The 20508-nt window shown below is 37.8% G+C and overlaps 1 protein-coding gene across 3 annotated transcripts in view; it reads left to right on the forward strand.

The window, feature by feature from the left end:
* RBMS3 (RNA binding motif single stranded interacting protein 3) overlaps window positions 1–20508 on the forward strand; it is a 600418-nt gene that overhangs the window by 270660 nt on the left and 309250 nt on the right. For all 3 annotated transcript variants that reach the window (XM_031553946.1, XM_031553947.1, XM_019616531.2), the window contains one exon: window positions 11562–11620. In XM_031553946.1, coding sequence (XP_031409806.1) covers window positions 11562–11620 — 59 coding nt within the window. The remainder of the gene's footprint in view (window positions 1–11561; window positions 11621–20508) is intronic.

The raw sequence follows: 20508 nt of genomic DNA on the forward strand, positions 1-20508 counted from the left end.
AAAGGTTTCTTTCTGTTTCTGTAAAGAGAGGCTTGAAAATACAACCTTAGTCTATCACAAAAGCTTATGATATGTAAGCAAAAGAAAAGGATATCTCAAGTGTATTTATTTTTTAGTTATTATTTAATACCTAAAGCTACTTTCATAACTTCTTGGTGTATTACTGAGCAACCAGAGTTGTCAGTACTGTAGTCCTTGGCCAGTTACAGGAAGAATCGTAGGTTTGTCTCAGTGAATCACAATTCTCATTCTCCCAGAGTATGCTCAGTGCTCAGAATGAGATTTTGATTCTTCATGTGTGTCTTTATATGGATAGAGGATCATTTTTTATTTAATTGGTTTATTTGAATGCATATAAAAACCCCTAAACCTGACTGAAACTAATTTGATTCCAAATCCAGTGCTACTGGTCAAAATTCAAAATATGCTTACTCTGCTTTTCAGTTTTGCTGTTCTTGGGGAAAAATTTCTCAGCAGAATCATAAAGTATTTAAATTCTTGCTCCTTCCTTTAGATTTGTCCATTTTTGTTTCAGAAGGGATTGGTGGCAGATAGAGCACATCTTTCATCCTAGTTCTCTATCCTGGCAGGACCAACCAAGTGCCCTTTTAAAGATTGAAGTTATACAGTGTATTTATTGAGTGAATCCCATGGCTTAATTAACTTTTTCCTACCCATATTGACTGTAAGTATAAGCTGAAGCACAGTAGAGCACAGCAATTGCCACTCTCCTGTAGGGGACTTGTGGTCAAGGTGTCCAGTATGAGAAACTGGCACGTTATGTTGAGTGACATGGCTTAGTGAGAGCTATTGGTGATAGGAGGATAGTTGGAGTGGATGATCATTTCCAACCATGGTGATTATATGATTCTACAAAGCCTGAGTGAGCAGTTCTAGGTTGGCTGTAACATTTTGTTCATTTTAAGCTCGTTGGCTCTCCAAAGTGCTAATTGATGAGCAGTGAGCTACAGATGTCCTAATTATTGTGAGAGTGACAGTGCACTGGGACAAGCTGCCCAAGAAGATTGTAGAATCTCCTTCTTTGGAGATGTTCCATATCTGTCTAGACACCTACTTGTGTGACTTGCTGTCAGGAACCTGCTTTAACTGGGGGTCTGGACTCTATGATTTCTAGAGGTCCTTTCCAACCTCTATACTTCTGTGATTTCCTATTTCCTGCCCCTTGGTTTTATCTTGAAGAATAACTTCAATATTCAAAGACAGAAAATAATGAGGCAGCTGCCCTGTCCATGTAAACTGGAGTAGCCTGTTGGATTCAGCAGGATGCCATCATGTTACTAGAAACCAAGAGATATTCGAAAGTGCAATTTTTCATATAACTTACCTCTTTAAAGAGTTTACATCTTTGTACATCAGGGCTGATACAGCAAGGCTAATACGTTGAATTATGTCCATCTCTCTTTGAGTGAAGAAGTATACCTCCTTTAGGACTTTTGCCTGGCAGATTTAGTAAGTTACTAGCAAGAACAGATTTCTTTTCTTAGAATTAATTATCATCATTGTTACAGGGATTGCACAGATGAGGGCAAAGCGCTTACTAACTGAACATGCACTTACAAGTCCTGTGTAAGGTTGTTTACTGTACCAGGACTGTAGGGGGGAACTTTCCGTGTCAAAAAGACCTCATTAACTTGTGAGTCTGTAAGTATGCTTTAACCTTGATAAACATGAATTGTCCAATTTAAGTAGAGCTAAGCTCCGTACACACCTGAAGTTGTACATGTGCATGGGTATTTCATATTATCACAGACAAATAGCTTTTGAAATCCATTTTCACACCCTGTTTTTACATTAGAGAGTTGCTTAAATAAATGAACTAAGGATCTTTGCTTTTAAAAATATATTTGGTGGAGTTAAATAAAATCCTAAGAAATTCAAAACCAGAAGGATCATGTCCTACTTCTGGACAAGTAGTGTACACTTCTGTACTTAAAAATTCCAAAATCATGCTCTTGTTGTTTCTCCTTGAAAATTTCAGGCAGAGGAAATCCCTACTTAGGTCACATTTCACTCTTTGGAAAACAAACATTCCTATACTGAAAACAAAAGGTTTAAAATAAGTTATATTGAAGAAAAAGAAGTAGTTTTTTGATGTAGTTCCTAAAGCGTGTATTTTGAAAAAAAACCCTAGAAATGATTCTTATCAGAACCATGTTGTTTCTAAAGACATCCCAAGTACCTGGAATTTTATCATTTGTAAATAATGAAATGGGAGCTCTGTGAACTTGAAGTCTCGCTCACACTTTTGATTCACATGGCCTCTGTGTGAACTCTATAAAATGCTTTAGCTTTAAATTATCAGTTTGAGTTCCTGGTCCCTTGTGATAGCTGGAGTTCTTGCTTTTCTTTTTAATTCCTTCTTAATTCCTTTTCTTTTCTTGGCTATTATTAGAGAGGTACCATCTGATTGAGTGTTTTATGTCTCTCTATATATTTACAATATATTGCAGCCATATAATTCTTGTAAGAGCAAATTGTTTTAGTGAAATGTCAGCAAATCTGCACAAACATAGAACTCAGAGTTCTCTTGAATAATGAGAGTATTGTTCAATGATTGAATACTTTAGAGATTAATATCATGGTATGCTGGCATGCTGGTTCATAGCAACTGTAATTTAACAATGAATCCTCCGTAAGCGAGAAACAGTGTGAATGAGAAATCGGACCCAAGACATCCCAGCAGGCAAGAACATACAAAGTAAATAAATTCCACACATACGAATTGTATACTGGGGATGAGTGGCTTAGCTTTACAATATCTGAGATAATTAAATTATTGGATAAAGGTGATTGTTCAGGTTTGAAGATCTACTTTTTTTTTTTTCTTCCAGTGCCAATGAGTGATGTCCTAATAGTAGAAAACATGGCATTTTTCCCCCTGTGTTTTGAAAATCAGGATATGCCTGGCAGCACCATTTGTGACAGGCTACAGTAAAGCTCATCTTGCCCTGCAAAAGGTTTCAGATCCCTAAGCTGTCTTCCAAATAATGCATCTTAGCAGTGCTGCAAAATTTTCTTCACGAATGTCTGCAAACAACAGTTGTATTTTATTTTTAAAGACATCTGAATTCTTGCAAATACGGAATAATTGGTAGTTGAAGATTTAATGATGGCCCAGAAGAAGGGCTGAAGTGTTCTGCATGAAATCACAGTTATTAATTTTTGCATGAATTTTGTTTTTTATATTAATTTAGCAACTGTAAAATATTTTGCTAATTAATTATTAACACTGGTTATTTGTCATGGCAGAACTGTAAGGGAAAAGCATGGCTTTCTATCAAAGCAAAAATATACATGTCAGAGTTATAATTTAAGTACAATATACAATAATGTAATCATTTTCAAAACGCTTTAAATAGCTTCAATATTCAAACATATAGATGTAATATGGATACAGTATGTAGCAGCAACTCAGAATAAACAGTATTTAGCATTAAAACTGCAACTAAGAGCCAAATGTCTTGCGTGAAATGAACCTGGGGGAAAAAAAAACAACACAAACAAAACACTGTAAAATGCCAGGCTTTTATTGAGGATGCCATTTCAGTAAGTGGAATTTTATTCTGTTCTGGGTATCAAGAGTGTGACAAATCTGTAGCCTTATTATAAGCATTGCAAATAAGATTTGGGCTTGTACCTACTGAAGACAATGAAAATCTGCCTTTGATTTCTGCAAGAGTTGGATCAAGACATTTAATTTCATTTACATGCAAGGAAAATAATAATAATTATATTTTGACAAGGAAAGGAAAACAGCTACAGGAAATACTTTGTTTGAACTATCTAAGTGGTATACTTCTTACAGATTCTTTACATACTCAGAAATTTAGTGTCGGTTTAAATTTCATTTACTTTAACTTCTGTTGAAGCTAGCTTAATTTCTCAAGTACCAAAACAATTACAGTAAGTCTCCAGAGACTGTATGCTTTCATATGATACTATTTTTCGAGAGGTGAATGTGCATATAAAGTTCAACAATATGGAGGAAGATTAGTTTGACTAGGAAATATGACTCTGTTTGTTGGTAAATATCTGCATTGTATTGTAAATATTTTTCTAACTTCAGTGTAAGACGTCTGCACCATTTTAGTGAAGATGCCCTTCTGTGCTTTAACAGCAGAATTTTTTAGGGGCACTGGAAAGAAAAGCTAGCATTTTAAAAGCAGAGAGGTGTTTTGACTTCTGCTATTTTTACATGCATTTTGAGAGGTTTATTTGCAATGTTATGCACTCTAAGTTGTTGAAATACTATAAGAAGTAAAGTTCACTATAACTAGCAAGCTTTCCATATTCTTTGAAAAAAGCATCAATGGATCACTGCTCCGCAGTGGTATTACAGCTTCTGATTTGAACTAAGTGGTGCTTGCACCTTCTCCTTAAGAGCAGGATTTCTGAATGCGATCTATCAGTTTAGTGTAAATTAAATGCAACCATACTCTGAAACAGCCTATTAGGTTCTTTCCTTCCATCACAGAGCTGTTATGCCCAGCGGAATATCACGATATTCAACAAATCCAAGTGCCAGGTCTTGCACCTGGGTTGTTGCAACCCCCACAACCAATACAAGTTGCGGGACAAAAGGGTTGAGCACAATCCTGCTGAAAGGGATCTGGGGGTGCTGGTGGATGACAAGCTGACATGAGCCAGCAATGTGCATTCAGAGCCCAGAAAGCCAACTGTATCCTGTGGTGATCCTGCCCCTGTGCTCTGTGCTGGTGAGGCCTCACCTGGAGTACTGCATCCAGATGTGGAGTTCTCAGCACAGGAGAAACATGGAGCTGTTGGAGTGCATCCAGAGTGTGGCCACAGAAATGATCCAAGGGATGGAAACTCCTCTTGTGAAGACAGGCTGAGAGAGCTGGGGCTGTTCAGCCTGGAGAAGAGACTGTTCTGGGGAGACCTGAGAGCAGCCTTTCGGTATCTAAAGGGGAACTGTAAGAGAGAAGGGAACAAGCTCTTTAGCATAGTCTGTTGTGACAGGGCAAGGGGAAATGGTTTAAATCTAAAAGAAGGGAGGTTTAGATTGGATATAAGGAAGAAGTTTTTTTTAGAGTAATGGTGTTGAGGCACTGGAATAGGTTGAGGCTGGAATAGGTGGAGAATGCCCCATCCCTGGAAACATTCAAGGTCAGGCTGGATTTAGCTCTGAGCCATCTGATCTAGCTGTTGGTGTCCCTGTTCATTGCAGAGGAGCTTGATTAGGTGACCTTTATGCATCTCTTCCAGCTCAAAGAATTCTGTCATTCAATGAGAATTGTAAGGTCTTAGATCTTATCTAAAGTTAGAATGTTGTTCATAGACATTTGTTGTTGTTTTTTTTTTTCCTCTTCTGAAAAATGCATTTTTGGTAGACATAGTGTGATGGTGTCCAATAAATCCATTTCTGAATCAAAACATTATATTCTTCCTTAGCACTAGATCTCTAAACATGAAGATATTTTTGAATATGCATGCATTCTTTAGGATTTTAATCAGCTTGCGTTCTCTAGAAAGTTTGTGCTACAATATTCTTTACTTTCTGCTTAAAACTGTGTACCTACCTCTGTTGTTAAGAATAGAAACATATGACTATGTTTCAAAATTGCTAGGCAATTCTGAGCCATACAGAATTCAGCAGTTAGGTCCCTAGGAGAGCTTCTGTAAGTCCAATGCTATTACAGATGTATGGCCAAAAGACTTAAGAAAGACACCCCTTTTTCTTTGAAACTCTTGGACAAGTTGTTATTTTAAATTCCTGTGGTAACTTATATTATAGTCTGCAAAGGAATGATCTTTGTAAACTTGAAAATCAGACTGAAAGAAGTGGAGAAGACAGAGCTTAAACTCTAACTCTTGGGCAAAAGTAAGGTCTTGTTAATCTAGTACATGGTAGGCTCCCTGCAACCACCATCCTCCAAGAAATGAGCTGGTCAATGAAAAGAGAAAGTGGTTTAAATTGAATGAATGTAGTTATTTCAGACCTGTATAAATAAAAAGAGAGTTTGGTCTTAAGTTCTCTGTCCCTCTCCAATTTCTTTTTCTCTTTAAATTATTATGCAGAAGAAACTAAAATAAACAAGCCCCGTCTCTGGTAATGGGGAGAACTTTTCTGAGTGAGCTTCCCTTCTGTGTGCATTTGGATGTCTTAAGTATATGGGGGAGGGCATTGTAGGAAAAACATCTTTGCAAGAAACCCAGTAGCAATTCCTTCTGTATTTTAGACTTTCATAATCTTGGCTTTTTCCCCACCCAGAAATCCATAATTTTTCCTAATAGAGTCTACTTTTAAGCAAAATAAACCCAGTTACACTATTTATGTGTTGATTCACAAGAATGAAAGCCTCAGAGTTTCTTATCTATATCCAATTACTTCTGGTCAACACAAAAACAAAAGTTCCCAAGATAAAGGCATATACTGTTACCTAAATGCTTAGAAATGCAGGCAAGCTCCATTAGTTTAACTAAGCAAGGAAGAACTCTGTGAAGAGGTTGCTCAGGTTGAAATCCCAAGTTTCACATTTATTTAAAACACACAGGTAATGACTGGAAAGGAGCAAAAGAAGTGTTTAGTAAGTTTCTGTGACCTACTGTCATAATTGGATGGAGAAGGGCAGCATACCTGTGGTACCAAGCTGGATGAGGAACTTGGCCTGTCTGGTCCGATAACCATTTTGTGTTACAAGACCAGCCATGGCCAGCTTGAAAGCTAGCTTGAATGAGAGAATAAAAGGACTTCTCCCTCGTGCTTTTGTTTTCTTTAATAACATGAAAAAGGTGAAAAGCTTGAGTGGCCTGGCCAGTCTGGCCTCCCAGGACATCCCGTCTTCTACTCCATAGCTTTTTGTGGTACCAGTCCCCAAGCAAGCTTTCTACTTTGGTTTGTCTCCTTCCTAGGAGGAGGGTGAATGGTGCTTGGTTCCTCCACCTTGAGCCTGCTCCCAGCTGAATCTCATTTTTCTCTTAATTCTAATAACACACTTGCTTTCCTCTGCACCCCTAAACTCCTGGAGGCACAAGCAGAAATGACCTTACTCTCTTGTGTGAGATAGCAAATTCCTATCAGTGTCAGATCTGTGTGGGTGAAGGGAACGTTTCTCGCATCTCGCAGGAGGTATCACTTACAACTCAAGTGCTTCCTTCAGAAAGGATTTTAGCAGTAGTTATCAAATAGCAACCCAGGAACAAGTGATCATCCTTGTCTGGAGTGTAAGTGCTGATCGACTGCTTGCCTGAAAGCTCTTGAAATGATTTATTTGTACTGCAGCTCTGATGTACATTAAGAAGTTCATTCTGCATTGTTTGCATCTTTCCAGAGCTTGCTGAGTAGATGGAAAACGTGGGGTGCAATGGAATGGGGTTCTTGAAAAACTATATGTAGTGATACTTCCTCAATACCTTCTCCCATCTTCTAGCAGTATGTGACTTTCAGGACCATGAATGTGCCTTTTTGATTTTTTTCTTTCCTTTTTTTTTTTTTTTGGCTCTACCAGCCCAGAGGTTGTCTAATAGCTTTCTGTAAATATACACTCTGTGAGACATTGGCACGTTCTGTGGTCAATGAGTGTAAGTTTCACCTTCTGGTGAAGTATCTTCCCCTAAATTTTTTAAACTGTTCATCTTGTAATTTACTTGTCAGACCTTATATGTTATGAAGAACAATGAAGACAACTAGTCCTCATTTCACTGCACAGGCCCTTCTTTAATGAGCTTAAGTCCTTGTCTATGCAGTTACTCCTCATATGGAAGATTTCTCAAACACTTGACCATCTGGTCTTAAATGAAAATTGTTAAATGAAAAAATGTTGAAAGCATTGTTGGATACAGGATTAAGAGGATTTATTAAAATAAATAAATAAATAAGGTTGAAACCAAATGAAACCACATTTAAATAACGCTTAGGGCGGAATGTAATGAAAATCAAAAAATGCATTGTCTGTCTGGAAGTCTTTTGGAGAAAAATTCTGTTTCAGATGTTCACTAGACACATTCTTGAGGTAGTTTTCTCAGATTCATAGCATTTATTCTCTTGGATTCTGTGTTGCATTAGATTATCCTTAATGATTCAGTCATTATATGAAAAGGTTGGTGGGAAGGGATTGCAATGAACAGAACTCCACAATTATCTTTTTTCTGACTAGAATTTTTCTTTCATAATCTTGAAAAGAATACCTCTGTGCAGTGTAACTTGGGAGGAAATTAAATACTCATCATGTTTTCTCATGACGCATGAACTATACCTAGTATCAGTTAGGTTAATGGTACCACTCTTGAAGCAGAGGTGCAGGCTGTTGGATTGTGTAGTGGTTTCCATTTAAATATAAGAAAGCAAGAAGCTGTCTCCTGCAATGCACTCTATTCTTATTTCTGTGGGCAGTGTTACTGAGGAATATATTTTTGGTACTTTCACTTGGAGGAAACCGTAGCTTAATGAAAAACCAGCACCCTTTGGAGATGAGGCATAACTTGGTACCACTCTCTATATGTGCAAGAACGAAACATGTCTACATTTATAGGAGCAAAATATATTCCTGATTTCATGCAGCACACAAGCTAACGTTCTTCATCAGGACTGATGTTCTGATTACTGTGAAATAATTACTTGAAATATTTAGGAAAATAGTGTCTAAATTAATTCCAATGACTTTATTGTGGAAGATCTCAGAGTTTATAATGTTGATTAAATTGGCTGCATATGTCTAATTGCCTGTAATGGTATTTGTTGTCGTGGCACCTCTCGGTACTCAGATGGCTGTATTTGCAAACACAAAAGTGGTGTGCGTGTAACTACGTGTTGAAGGAAACTTCTGGACTGAACAGGATTACTTCTATGAGTGAAATCTCTAGTGTAACTAAGAATTTGAAGGATCACAGTATGCAGCAAATAACTTTGCGAAATCTGTAATAAAAGCAGGGCAACCACAAATGTCTGTCTTTGCTGGCAAGAAATGTTAACTTTGAGGTGACTTGGATGAAACAACATATCAATTCATTAGGAGTGGCTGAACTGAAATGGAGGCTGGGTGTTAGTTTTTGTTGGCGGAAGTTTAGGTAGAGGTTGTATTTTATTTGAGGTTGTTGTGGGTTAGCCACTGATTTTTGTTGGATTCTTTTTCCATATATCTGTCAGAAACCCTTTGCTGTACAAGATAGGCATGTTTTTGCATGTTTTTCATGTAGTCAATTTTAAATCTAAATAAATCAAATAAATGAAGATGCACTGCACAGGCCAAGTTTCCTGTTGGGTAAACTGGCCCACTGAGCAACCGTAAATCATACTGGCAGAGAATTTGACTGCGCTTGCTTAAGATGTGTGCCCTAACGTCTTTGAGGCCAAAGTCAACTCCAGGTATTACTGTGAAGAATTATAAAACTAAGTGGAACATAAGTGAGTATAAAGGCCTCAATTCTGAAAACACCTGAGGTTAGAAAAGCATGTGATCTCACGGTTAACATTAAACCTGTTATGTAAGCTCTTGGAGTGGAGCCAGCTATGGCAAAATAGACCTACAGCTACCTGTCCGTTTACCCATGGCGGTAGGTGTGCATTGGATTGCGTCTGCTCTCAGAGTACAAAATTCTGCCTGTCTACAGAGCCAGGGGGAAAAAAAAAAAAGTCTTCTGAAAGATGGCTGCACAAATTATTAATGTTTTTAGGTCAGTTTGCCTGCCTTCAGAGTGGTTTCAGTTGAAGGAGAGGAAAGCAAAGCATTTTTCTGCCTGAAATGAAAGTCAAATGGAGAGAAATGTTTTTTCTGGTTCTTAAAGAAAGAAAAAACAGTGACAGTAGAAAGTGGCGATTTGGTCAGTCCCAAAAACAAGATAAAAAGACATGGTGGCTTTATCTAAAGTACTTTATCTGAGTACTAATGAGTTACGTCTAATGTGGAGAGTTCAGCTGGGAACTTTGTCTTCCAGCTGCGAAATTGCCTCAAATCTTTACCAGTTCCAATGTGTTTAGCCATCATTTATGCAGGCTGTTCCCAGTCTTTCGTGTTGGTGCTGCTCCCCTTTGACGATATTTTCACTGGATCCCTGTCTGAAACTCAAAGATCCCATTTTCTCCCTGAGTGCTGGTTCTATTCTCTCTTTGGTTATCTGTACTTTCTTATCTTTTTCCTATTTTTTTTTTAGTTTTCTTTTTCTGTCTTTTTCTTTCTTTCTTTATTTTTTTCTTTTCTATTTTTCTTTTCTTTTTCTTAATTTTTTGTTTTCTATTCCTTATTTTTTTAATTTTTTGTTTCTTCCTATTTTTAATATTTTACTTTATTTTATTCCAATTTTCTGCATAAATTTATGGAATTTTAGGTCAGAGAGTATACAGTACAGTGCTCTACTAGCACTTTGACTTTTTTTCACTTCTGTATAGTAGCAGACATGGGTCCTGAGCCAAAGAAGATCACTGTGGCAGGGTTTCCATATCCTGGTTTCTGGAATTTAGATAGAAGCCACTAATGGCAAAATTATATTGCTGTTAATAAACATTAATCAAATAAAAATTGGTCTACTGCACTTTGGCGGTTCACAGTCAATGTCATGTTGATTTCACCCATGTAAAGGAATGTATCTAGTGTTTTGTTTTGCCATTAGAAGATGCAATTTTATTATTGTCTTTTATAGTAATATGTTCATTAATAGTGGAAGTTGTGTATCAGGGAGTTTTCCAAGTGAAAACTTGATCTATCAGAGTAAATGCAACTGTTAAAAAAAATAAAAATAAAAAAAATTAGGGCAAGGGACATTTTGGAGAAAGGTCTCTTTGGTAAAGCAGTGACCGAGACAAGACAGTAACTAGAGGAATAAGATTACTGTCCTTGTTCTCTTGAAGTGTTGCGTTCAGCTATAAATGGCCTTCTGTGATCGTTCACTTGGGATTAGTGACTGCGACTATTAAATCTGCATTTTTAGCTTAAATCTCTGTAAAGTAAAGACACATAGCTGTTTTATGGTTTAATTGCTTAATGTAACAAGTTGTATGTGCCCTAATTCAAGTTTTGGTGCAGTGCTGTGCTGTCTGTGGGAGGTTTGATATATTCAAATAAATTTTAGCATTCATCTCAGACCTAGGAGATGGATATAAATCTCAGAAGTTTCTGCTTATCTAAAACAGAAGTTCAGAGTATATATACATACATATGCATGCAAATAAATGATGATACCTCCCGCATTGTTGTTGGATCTAGTCCATCTGTGTTACTACAAATTTTTCTTGGCAGCTAAAAATGAAAAAATATTTTTAAGCAAGCCTAACTAACATAACCAAAAAAGCATCGTCAGCAGTGCTGACGCTCTACAGTTTACTCTGTATCAGACACTTATGTTAGCGGTACAGTGCAGTGGCCAGAGGTAAACAGGCTGTGGTGGAGGATAAGTGCTTTCCAAATGAACTCTAGAGGTGTTTGTTGAACTGCAGATGCAAAAGGAACATCTCCAGGTGTAGCAGGCATACACTCATCCAAGAAGGAGATCTACTGTTTTTGCAATGTTTTGTATGTTGGATATATGATATGTGTTATATAAAAATACAATAACATGTATTTCTGTTTTTTTTGTTTTCTCTTTAGGTATGGGAAAATTGTATCAACAAAGGCAATTCTTGACAAAAACACAAATCAGTGCAAAGGTATGTGCAAAAAGTCTGCCTTGTGAGTTCATTATTTGAGTGATTGACTGGTGGCTTGGCTGCCAAGGCTATAGCTTCAACACTGCAATCAACATAATGTAAAATATCTTGCAAACATATTTAATAATGCCAATGCTTTGAATTGTGTTTCCAGTGACATTACTCATTAATTTTTTTCATTAACAAACAAAATGAAAATCACAAGTCAGAACAAGTATCAAATTGCTTCAGCAGAAAAGTAAATTACCTTCTAACTACATAGTGCCATCTGATTTGAATGATACCATTAGTGATTCAAATTGATTTCTGATGTAAAAATAAGAAACCTATGGGAAAAATTTCCCAAGCAAAACCTGGTTTAATTTTTCTGTTTCTGTAGAGTCTTGGTCTACACTATTGGAAGTAGAAATTGTTTGTGACACAAATATATCTACCAGTTGCAATACCAAGATATGAAAATGATTCATTTTCCAGTTTTACATTTTTATTTCTTTCTTAATTTTTTGCTAATATCTTAAACTTTCAAGTGAAATATAATGTTTGATATACATATATGTGTACGTATAGCCAAATCTGCATAGTTAAATACTGGCGAACATGTAGAATTATCTTAGGGAGGGAATTGTTATTCATTTACCAGTCTGTAAAGCAATCAGTTGTATGGTGGGGACCTCTCCTTTAAAATGTCTGTAACGTTATGCTAGTGACATACAGAATCCTTTTGGAGTAATAGAATCTTCTGAAGTAGATTCTTCTGATAAGACAAATGTTGTGGACCATATTTCTGTGTGAGTTAGTATGAACACTGTGTACAGGCATATCTCACTGGTCACAAGATGAAGTCTGAAGAGAAGCATCAGAGAAAGACATTTGGGCATACTGTGAGAAGGTGCAAAATCCTGCCGGATGTACCAAGGACATCCTTGATGTTTGTAGAAGTGTGTGCCTTTATTGCAGCAACATTCATTAGCTACTTGAGAAAATTAGGTTTGAAAATTACCATTGCTAGTTTTAGAAAACTCCACCAACCCAATAGGTTATGAGGCATCATCAGAAACAGCATTGCCATACATTTGCTTTTGTCTGGACTTGCTTTTCCTTTCCTTGGTGCCCTGTGAAAGCAGATTTTTTGTAGCATCGCTGTCCATATAACTTTGAAAAACACAATGAGAAGCTTTCGTTATTGGTTTTGTTTGTTGTCTTGTTTTATTTTATGGAGGAATACTCCCATGGGAGGTATGGACTAGACCAAGTGCAGGAAGCTGGCATGGGGGCCACAGAAGCAAGTGCTGCAGTTTCTGAGCCAGGAGGAGATGGATGTACCAGCTGCTGGCTGCATAGCCAGGAGGTTTGGGTTTTGGAAAAAGAGTGTGGTATGGGGACCTATAGAGAGAGGAGGACTAGCAGCAAATGGAAGGACTAGGAGCTACAAAAGGGGCTGAGCAGATCAAAGAGCTCTGAGCTGGTTTGACAAGGAGGAATTGTGCTGCTCTGAACTGTAACATGGTGGGATGGGAGGGGCTTTGGGTTAGGAGTGGCTGGGGATGTGATCCTAGAGCAAGAAGAAGCTGGAGCTTAGCACAAGGGGAGCTAGAGGACCTGGGTTCTGATGTGAAAGATAAGACATAGGAGGTCTGCAGTTGGGTAGGTTAGTATAACCCTAGGCCAGACTGCAGCTAAAACTTTACTCTGTGGACAGGAACATTTAGGTTGTATTACCTCCTTCTTAATACAACGCAAGTTTGAGGTCTTCTCCATTCTCTTGTTCTATCATTTTTTTCGTCTTTTCCTAGAATCATGGATTCATAGAATGGCCTGGTTTGAAAAGAGCCATAATCATCATCTAGTTTCAACCCCCCTGCTATGTGCAGTCGCCAGCCACTAGACCAGGCTGCCCAGAGCCACATCCAGCCTGGCCTTGAATTCCTCCAGGGATGGAGCATCCACAACCTCCTTGGGCAACCTGTTCCAGTGCATCACCACCCTCTGTGCGGAAGACTTCCTTCTAATATCCAACCTAAACCTCTCCTGTCTTAGTTTAAAATCATTCCGCTTTGTCCTTTCACTATCTACTCTTGTAAGCATTCTCCCTCCTGTCTATATGCTTGTTTCAAATACTGGAAGACTATAATGAGGTCTCCCTGGAGCTTTCTTTTCTCCAAGCTAAACAAGCCCAGTTCCCTCAACTTTTCTTCATAGGAGAGGTGCTCCAGCCCTCTGATCATCTTAGTGGCCCTCCTCTGGAGCTGCTTCAGGGCTCCATGTCCTTCTTGCGCTAGAGGCCCCAGGCCTGGACACAGAACTTCAAATGGGGCCTTGCGAGAGCCGAGTAGAAGGGGACAATCACCTCCCTCTTCCTGCTGGCCACTGCTCTTGTAATGCAGCTCAGAACACAGTTGGTCTTCTGGGTTGCAAGTGCACACTGCTTGCTCATGTCCAGCTTCTCATCTACCAGGCTTTTGTCTTAAAGTTGTCCATTTGAAATGGAAACACAAAGCAAGCATATGGAATTGGATTTGAACTGGTCTGTAAATATATTAAATAATTAAATGAAGTCTATGCAAGGGAGTAATTATTTGCCTCTGCTGATCTTGTTTGGGACCACTGTGATCTTACCGTAGATGCTTCAGCCAGGAGCCTAAAGGATAATGGAGTGAATCTTGTGGAAACAGGCTAAATGATTGTCCTTCTTGTCCTTTATGCCTTCTCTTTCCACAATAGATGTTTGATTGTAACCTGTTCCACAAACATGGTATCACATGATCTGAGCTTCTTTCAATTCCCATTGCCTGAAGTATAGAAGAAAGGGCATGGATTTCCTCACAAAACACGAAAGTGTGAAGTGAAAAGATTGTGAGGAATATGAGTGGTAAAACTTTGAGAAAGACACACATCTTGGTTTGGCATTCTTTATATTGTAGTCTGTTTTGATATTATTGTAGTTGGAGTCATACAACAGTGAGTTAGAATTCTGTAAATGTTTGCTTTTATGCTGTGTTATTACACTATAGGGCAGAGAAATATATTTATTTGTATTTGCAATGATGGATCTTTATGACATAAGTGGTGCCATTAAAAGATCATAAACATAATTGGATTTATTAACAGAATGCTTCATGGCATAAAAAGAATAGAAGTTTTGCGTCTTTAAAGGCTGGCTACAATTTCCTTCCTCTTCAGTGAGATTACTGGGAAAAAAAAAGAAAGTCTGATAGGCATCAGAATGGAAGGGATGTGAGGAAGTCATCATGTCCGTTCCCCTGCCCCAGGCCAGGACCAGTGCTGCCCAAGCCAGGCTGCGGATGTTTGCCTCGCTCATGCCTGGAGGCTTCCAGTGGTGGAGGCTCCGCAAGCTCTTCAGGCAAGCTGCAACACTGCTTGCTGTTCTCGCTGTAATAAAGTATTTCCTAATATCTAACCCAAATCTCTCCTTATGCAATTTGAGCCTATTGCTTCTTTTCTTTCTTCCCAGTGGATGCAGAACAGTTTATTCCCTTCTTCTTTGCAGCAAACATATATTTGAAGACTGCTATGCAACTATCTGATCTTTCTTTAGATTATACATTGGAACTTTCACTCCTTTCTTAAAAGCAATCTGTTTCAAGTTTCTTATATTGTACTTCACTGGTCTCTCTAATTAGTTCACTTCTAACCAGAAGTCCTCAGAGCCGAGTACAGAATGTCAGTCAGCCTGAGTCTGGCCATTTTCAATAACGTGGAGAGTTTATTTCATTTGTATTCTGTGTGGTCGTGTGGCTCCCCTGTTTGTTTATTTATACATATAAAGAACTATGTAAATTTAAAGTTTAAATGTACTTTTGATGGTGTTGTATGAGAACATATGCTGTATGAGGGTGTTGCTAAGAGATTCTCAGCAGCCCCTTGGTTCTGTTGTTCTCTTCTCAGGCGTTGCCGCCAGCCAGGCATTCCTTACTGTGTGCTCTTCTTTGTGCTGCTCATTATTCCCTCCTAAGGCTAGTACTTTTCATTTGTCTGCACTGAATTTTATCGTCTTTTTTTCCCGGCTGCTCCTTAATTTGTCAAGATTATTCTCAAGCCTTAAGTCCTTCAGAGTGCTTACAGCACTTACCTCTTTAGTATCCTCTTCACAGTTAATAAATGATTTCTATAATCCACTGGACAAGATAATTTGGAAAAGACAGAATAATAACAGACCTGGGAGAGACATATGAGGAAACCTTCTCAGCATACCAGGTAGTTTAACAGTGAGCCACTGAGAACTTTATTTTTAAATTGGATGTGCCAATCAGTTTTGCAACTACGTCACAGCAGTTTTAGCTAGGTCGTATTTCTTCCATCTCTTCATGTTATGAGGGACAACCAAGTTTTGATTGAAACATACAGTATTTACCTCTCCATGGAACTTAGTTACCTGTGTTTGGATGGAGATACAGTGTGACATTTATTCTTTCTAATCAATGCTGTGTGGTACTCATCACCTGGTGCCTTTGAGGCACTGTGAATTGGTTTATTTACTATTTGTTGAAAGATTTTTCCAGAAGTTGAATCTAAGTTGACGTATCTCTAATTCACCGGGGCCTACATCCAGTCCTTTAAATCAAGCAAGATAACAAACAGCAGGCGTTTTGTTTGCTCCTCCCCAGTCTTTTGGTTATCACACATCTTTCTCAAAGTATGAGCTATCCTGTTAAATGATCCCATCATCCTCTGCTGTTTATGTAGTGAAGAAGATTACCTTCATGTCAATGATAGAAGAAATCATGTGATTGGAGATTTCAAAATCTATTTCAGCCTCATTCATGGTTTTTTTCCAAGGTGTAGAGTAGACTTAAAAATTTAAAATAGTGTATACAACAAAGAAATTGTTTCAAGTACCATGTGTATGAATGTGCAAATCGGTTAAAACAGACCTCTGGTTAGCAAAAAGTTTCCTCTTTGAAAAATGCAGAAGACACTCTGAAAAATGGACAGTACGTCACCCTTCAGTATCCCTTGCGATACCTGCTTCATTACTGGCATGCTAAGGAATAGTGTCATCTGAGGATTTACTCCTGGTATGAATTAAGCAGTCGGTCTGAAGAAATCATATATGCTTCAAGGGAGTTAACAAGGGAATTCTTTTGACGTAACTTCTCATTTAAAGATTAGTCTTTGTTGGTGGCATAAAAACTAAGTGAGACATACTAGAAGCAACAATCATCTGTAAGAGAACAATATATAAAACAAAATAAGCGCAGTCATGACAAAGTAGCCAGAAATCAATGAACAAAGCAGGCAACAATCACATATGGAGAATAATGAAAAACAGACACATGATTCATTCAGATGTTCAAACACAAAAACCCTAATGAACAAGTTGGAGAGTTTTGGCTGCTTTTGCTTTTTCCCTCTCTCTCCCTCTTCCCCTTGCACATTTCCCTTCTGGACCTACTGTACTTGCTAATTTAAAAAAGTAGGGGAAATTAAATAAAAGAAGCCATTCAAGGGAAGTGTTAATCTGAAACACGTAGGCTCTTCTCTTTCCAGCAGTCGCCCCTTGCCCTCTCCAGCCTGGCTCGACTTTGATAGACCTACGTGCTTGGAGCAGAGGGAATGAGTAATGGTTGTTTCACAGTACAGTTTCCATACCTCATTGCAATGGAATACAGAACAGTTAATCTGCCAAATACACAAGCCCATTTCTTAGAGTATGAATTACTGTCATCTGCATCTGCCCTTGCAGACACTTTAATTGCATGCATTCAGATTTACTTCCTGGTTTAATCAGGAGCTCACATTATTCTGAGCGTTTTGCTAGGACCTTAGAAGATCAGCCTGGAAAAATAACTGAAAGTCTGTAGTCCTGCCTGTGGGAATTCTTTTTTTTAAATAAATAAAAGCTATGAATCACAGTAATATGTAGGAGACAAACACTTCAACTACATATTCTTCATTTTATGTATTTTTTTTTTTTCAAACTGAACGTGACTTGATTTGATGAATGGAAGTGTTAGTCTTAAGAGAAAAATGCTAACATGAGGAGAACTATAGAGACTCTATTTATAATTTTAATATTTCATTATGACATTTTTTCTTGTCAATAAGTCTTAGCAACGATCTATTTACTTTTAACATTCAGAACCTGAGAATGTAGATACACATTCATTAGGATTGCAGTGGGTTTATGGTCAAAACTTGCCACTAGGTTATCTGTGTTAACTTACCATATATCCCATACAGTTTTATTTCTCTGGTTGCTCTGCTGTTTTTAGACCAAGACTTAAACTTTGCCATGACCTGTTTCATAAGTGAACTGTTTGTAAAACAAAAATGAGATAACTGGAGGCTTATTGTAAGTGCTGGAGATAATTGGAATGGATTGATAAACTGCTGCTTCATAACTCCCCACAGGAATCTGTCCTGCCTTGTGTTTTAAGTCAGTGGTGCTGCTCAACTGCTTAAGTTTACCAGCATCTCTAAGTGTTCTGATCATCTGGGGCTTAATGATGAGGAGATTTCCGCTCTAGTGTTCTGATAAACAGAACTTTGTAGCATATAACAAATATACGCTGGAATCTATGTTAGGCAATATATATAATTTTAAATTTTAAGGTTTTTTTTTTCGTTTCAAATATCCTATGAAGATTAAAGCTTATTTGTGATCACTTGAATGTATGCATTTTTCACTATGCATTTATTAGTTTATGTTCTTCATTTTATACTTGCAGTGGCAGAATTTGATTGTGACTAGCAACATGAAGCAAGTCGATGTGAAATCATAAGCTAGCAAAGAAAGAGCTAAGCTGCATAGAAAACTGCTTAGCTAATTTTATTTATTGGGAATAAACTCAAATTGCAATAACTGTGCTGTGTTATTTATGATTCTCAGAATTGCCATTTTGAGAGGGAAAAAAATCCAGCCAAGTAGGTCTGTGCCTGATCACAGACTGTAAACTGTTCACACTAGGAGGGCATGCACAGCGTGCTTCAAGGGGAAATGGATCTCGTGGAAAGTAAATAATTTGTAAAACAGACTTATTTAATTTTGAAACTCTCGACTTGCGTAAAAATAAATCAATCCTATTTTCGATGCCGGAATAGACAATAGATGTGGTGACTTTTTGTGCGTTAATTTTGTTTGTTTGCTATTTTTTTTCTTTTTCTTTTTTTTTTTTTTTGTTTGTTCCATTCCAAAATTTTACGTAATAAGTGGCATAAGAGTTCAGAAGTTATTAAAAGTGTAGCAACATGGAATATTTTCATTTGGTGGCTCAGAAGACAGTGAGGCATTTGAGAAGGTTGGCTAAATGCTGAGCGTGGGCACGCACTTGACAAGTTTTATGTATGGCTCTGCTAATCCATCTCTGCCTGTAGCAGTCCCAGCTCATTGAGTCCCAGGTTTCTTAAACGGAGAGAATGAACTGTACATAGTGATGCCAAATTTTGTTAGCAAACTAGCTCACAAATCCAGAGAATCTTCACTGGTGCCCCCAAGTCAGTCCTGCTGCTGAGGTAGCACTGAGTAGTACAGCATTAATGCCCACTAGAAGTAATGCAGAGCCCTCTTTCAATTTGTCACTTGTTTTGGGGATCTGCTACTTAGAATATTTTAAAATTATGTTTCTTCCTTAAATGCTTAATTGATGTTTTTATTTCTTTTGAAATATTAAAGAAAAAGGCCAATTTGCCATGCTGAATGTTTTGTTGAAGTCTTGATACACATTTAAACATCATGAAACTGGCTGCTTAAATGTTAAACGTTTGGAGTTCCTGTTCATACTACATATTGGGCTACAGCTTGATACATCCTCACTAGATAAAGAGGAGGGGAGGGGGGGGCAGTTTGTAGGTCTTTTTTGTTGTTTTAAATTTTGCTTCACTTCTCTGAGTAAAACTGTGGGTTTGCTATTATTTTTTTTTTACTTTAAAGTTAAAAATTGATATTATTATGTAACCACGTGAGACTTGGACCCTAGTCTTTAGAAAACCACTGAGCAGGGATACATCAAAAGAAGAGGAAAAGAACTGGCAATAAGGAACCATGAGATTGTTCACACAACAGGGAAGTGTTTTAAGTTCACAGCCTATCATGTCCAGTAGAAGTTTGTCTGATCTGCAGGCTCATGAACTGTAATGCTATTCTACAGATATGACTGATTTTAGTTACAAGGTTCTAGATGGAGAACAAAAGTGTGTATATTAAAAAATCTATAAGGTGCCATCCCTTTTTAATTAATAGGTGAAGTTTCTTTATGTTCTGATACCATAAAGAGGCAATGACGCTCAATAGGAGCATATGATGCTATCAGATGAAGTATTTTCCTGGCACTTATTCCATTGGCAACTGGGTCCTATATGTCCCTTGGCAAATATGGAAGTATTTTTACAAAATCTCACTTTACTTTAGAGGTAGCTATTCTCCCATTTGCATGCTTCTGAATGTCTCCACATCTGCTGTAGTGAAACAGAAAAGGATTTGATGAGTCGTGCTGAGCAATTCCCTGTAGCAGGAGCATGCCAACACTGGCTGCATCCCTGCCATCGTGGGGACCTGAGATGTACTTGCTTCCACTTCTGCAAAATGTTGCTACTCCTCAGAAATCAGATCTGACTGCATAGAAACTGTGCTCTATCTCAAGCAAGTCCTTTAAAAATCACTTACTGAGTTTAAAGCCAGGTCCTTTACAAATGAAACTCCTTTCTAATTAGTTCCCCAGATACTGTCATAAACAGCTCCTTTGCAATTAAGGAAAATATTTCCTGGGTCATTATCTTTTCATAAATGAACTCATAGCCTAGCAAATATTATCTGTAAAAAGACCCAAGATGCTTAAGTACTCTGTGACGTATCTAATCAGTGATTATTCTTAATTTACTGCTTCCAAAATTTGCAGACCCGTATCACTGGCAAATAATTGGTTTAATTT

Source organism: Meleagris gallopavo, chromosome 6, assembly GCF_000146605.3.
Source record: "Meleagris gallopavo isolate NT-WF06-2002-E0010 breed Aviagen turkey brand Nicholas breeding stock chromosome 6, Turkey_5.1, whole genome shotgun sequence".
Classification (NCBI taxonomy): domain Eukaryota; kingdom Metazoa; phylum Chordata; class Aves; order Galliformes; family Phasianidae; genus Meleagris; species Meleagris gallopavo.